This window comes from Camelina sativa, chromosome 6 (assembly GCF_030686135.1).
Source record: "Camelina sativa cultivar CO46 ecotype springtype chromosome 6, ASM3068613v1".
NCBI lineage: Eukaryota > Viridiplantae > Streptophyta > Magnoliopsida > Brassicales > Brassicaceae > Camelina > Camelina sativa.
The window spans coordinates 11,602,645-11,606,241 of NC_141885.1; the positions used below are offsets into that span (position 1 = coordinate 11,602,645).

Consider the following 3,597-nt stretch of genomic DNA (forward strand, 5'->3'; position numbering starts at 1 on the left):
TTGTATGTCATTTCTCATTAATACTATTATCTAATTTTTTTTTCTAAAAAACCACACTTGAATAATTTTTGAATAATTTTTCAAAGCATATTACTAAAATATATTATTTTTTTCAAAAATACCACAAATTGGACTAAAATTTAATATTAAAATATAATTTCTAAATCCTAAACACTAAACTCTACCCTTAAAAACTATATCCGAAAGCAAAATTTGTCAATCCAAACCTCAAAATAACAAATACGTTATCCTTAAAAATCAATTTTTGTGTTTGTGGAAAAAAACTTTTGTGATATTTTTAGGAAAAATAAAAATAAAGAGTGATAAAATGAAAACTAAAATATTGGTATTTTGAAGAATTCCTCTTAATAGTATCCTTTAGGTAGCTAAAAAAGAAAAAAAAATGGATAACTGATGTTTATCTGAAATATTATTCTAACTGATGTTGGAGGAAGACCAAAATTTTTTGCAATTCCCATTTGTCATAATGAGACTCAAAGTTTTATTAATTAATATGTAAATCAAATGTATATTAGTGAAAGAATACAAATCATCAACAATAGATATACATTAGATATAATTTTTTTTATTTCAAATTTGGTATTTTCCCCTGAGGTGATCGCATGTCTCGGATCTTCTTTTCTTTTGAAAGTATTCCTGCTAACCTTCATGAGCAAAAAAAAATATATATTTATATACATACGAGTGGATATATAAAGCTAACAAATGCAATAATGATGAACGTACTTTATAAGAGCCTTTTCATTGGTCATTTGATAAGCATTTTCGTTACAACCCGAGTCTAGATTGACTCTTGAAACAGGTTTCTTTAGTAGTTCATCTCCTATCTTGGCGAGATTGTCCAAATTCTCGATGGTTGCGATATCAACAGAAGCAGCATCCCCAGTTAATGTGTCATCCTATATATAATTGAAACGCATAACTATATCTTAGAAGTTATATGACGACAGAAAGAAAAAAGTTTAGTGAGTTGATTTTGATACCAGGATGCGAATATAGTTGGCTCCAGAATGAAGAGCTCGAAAAACACAAGAGAGATGAAAATCAACCATATCAGAGCTAGCGTGCGTGAAAACATCAATGAGAGGTGTAGAGTTGTCGTGTGTTAACCAACTCAGCATTCCCCAACCAGCTGCTTCTTTTGCATTGAATTTTTCTTCGGCTTTACGGTTTCCGGTTCCAAGCGAAAGCACAAGAAACCTTCCGTAATCATTTGGCCTTAATGGGAAAAAATCACTGCTCCCTCTTGTAATCTCCTTTGTTACCTCCCCAATGGCCACCAAAGCCTATATACGTACGTACGTAACAAATAACAATTATGTGATATATTATTCGAGGCCCCCTCTATATTTTATGTTGATATATATCAAATACTAATTGATAAAAAAAACCCTACTACGACTGTGCAACAATAATATATAATCTATGGTACGTATATTACCGGGTTATTAGCTGCAACTCCGCCATCAATAAGATTGTATTCTTTAATGTTTCCGGTTGAATCCTGAGTTGTGAAGAAATGGGCTGGCAAGTATGTAGGGGCTGCTGAAGTTGAGATGGCAATGTCGGCAAGGGTTGCGTTCTTGAGTGGATTGGTTTTCACCTATGAGATACATATATAGTTACGTATATTATAACAAAGTTTTGTAAATTTGGTATACCATAACTTCACAAAAAACAAAAGAACCTAAACAAACCTCGTAACTACTGAATATAGTAGGTTGAAGATGTTTGATATCGAACGTTGGAATGACGACGTTGGTAAGTGTTTGGTGCAACCTTGTATCACCCAACTTCGCATGGATAAGCTGATGAAGGTATTCACCGTCATATTTAGGACCACTCAAGGACTTGACGAGGTTTTTGGCGGCCGATAATGGGAAATGATCTTGAGGGAAGATCTTTGGACAGTTCTCAAGATAGAATTCTTTAATTTCAAAGGCTGCAAACAAGGGTCGGCCTTCCTTGTTAGGAGCGGTGAGCATGGCTGTCACTAGACCACCTGTGCTTGTTCCTGCCATTACATCAAAGTAGTCTGCAAGCCTGGCTTCTTGTCCATCCAATTTCTGTGCATCCAAATATGTTAAAAATTTACACACAAAAAATAATATTATATAGATATGATACATAGTTAGGTAGCAGTTAGCACATGTATATATATCTGAAGTTCGGACTCGAGAAAACCAAGGATAACGGCAGGGATGATCCCTCGAATTCCACCACCGTCGATGCTGAGGATTGTGACTAAGTTTCCATACGTCGGGGGTTGAATAGGTGACTTCGGACTCTCCATTTATGTATATCTTATAGAAAAAGAAAGCAACGTATCGTTGCTTGACGGGATACGACTTTGATTGTGAGATATTATGAGGTTTTAGTAAACTCTTATGTATTTATAGACATAGTGGCTGCTATTTCAAAGTTTAAGTTCTTAGGATATGCATTCGTCAAATTAACTTTGTAGCTTCATCCCTCTGTGTTGTAACTCCAATCTTATTGGTTCTTGATTTCTTGCTTTGTCGACAATAATATGGACTTTCGTAAGCCTCTTTTCTTCCTCCACCTTAGTTATGACCACGTCAACCATTTGATAATCAAACTTCTTTTCTTCTTTTTTAATTAATTAAAGAGAATAAATAAGTGACATGTGTAAGATGAAATTTGTTTACCAAGAGCTCATGCATGAGTTATTATATAAGAATTTTTCTCATATTTTGTTCTTTTTATTATTATTATTTTAACGGTATGTTTAATTTCTATAGTTGAAAAATGGAAATGATCTTATATTAGTGTTTTCGTTATTCCGTATCACTTGAATACACTTGTCATATAAAATATGTTGTTTACACAGTGCAATGGTTGGTGGCTGCAACTCTCCACGCGCTAATCCAATATACAATATGTCTCAAATTCTATGTCAAAAATACTAAAGCTTCCTTAAAACCTACGTTAGGAGCTAAATCCAGCATTTTAAACGTGTCAAAAACTCAGGAGTCAGCAATAAACATCATCAAAATGCAATATAGTGGATCTGTGGATGGGATAGTGGAGCGTACGTGTATGCTCGACGAAACTCTTGTAGTTACTTTTTAGACTATGTATGTATACCTTGATTTCTACTACTTTTTCTTTTGTTTTCTTGATTTCTATTACATGATGTAAATATAATGTTCTGTAACGATTCAGGATCTACGTACCAAGCTAAATATAATTTGTACAAGGTTTGGAGTGACATGTATTTCTCATGCTGTATTATGCATACTAAGTGTAATTTTTGATATATACATTTACTAGGGAATGAAGACGGCTGAGTCACGAAAGTTTCGATAAGATCAACGAAGCGACAATTAGAAGACTACAAGATATATCTTTGTATGGTAATACGGTAATACTAGAAGTCTTTAAGGTTTTAGCAGCCAGTCAACAATACATTCTCATTTTTCCAACTTTCCTACATATTGACCCAATGAACTAGATATACTGCATCTTACATGACTACTTGTATGTATATACGATAATAATATCGTAAAAGAAGGAAAAAGCTCATGAAAAGAAAAACACAAGGAAGTTTCTTTT

General features: G+C 33.4%; 1 protein-coding gene across 1 annotated transcript; it reads right to left on the minus strand.

The window, feature by feature from the left end:
• Positions 1–405: 405 nt before the first annotated feature.
• On the minus strand, positions 406–2,389 carry LOC104790629 (patatin-like protein 2). The gene is made up of 6 exons (XM_087455539.1): positions 2,171–2,389; positions 1,719–2,087; positions 1,463–1,624; positions 1,005–1,307; positions 748–920; positions 406–665 (listed from the first exon to the last, which is right to left on the minus strand). The coding sequence occupies exons 1-6, from the start codon at positions 2,312–2,314 to the stop codon at positions 587–589; spliced, it is 1,230 nt and encodes a 409-aa protein (XP_087311665.1). The 5' UTR covers positions 2,315–2,389; the 3' UTR covers positions 406–586.
• Between the last annotated feature and the right edge of the window lie 1,208 nt (positions 2,390–3,597).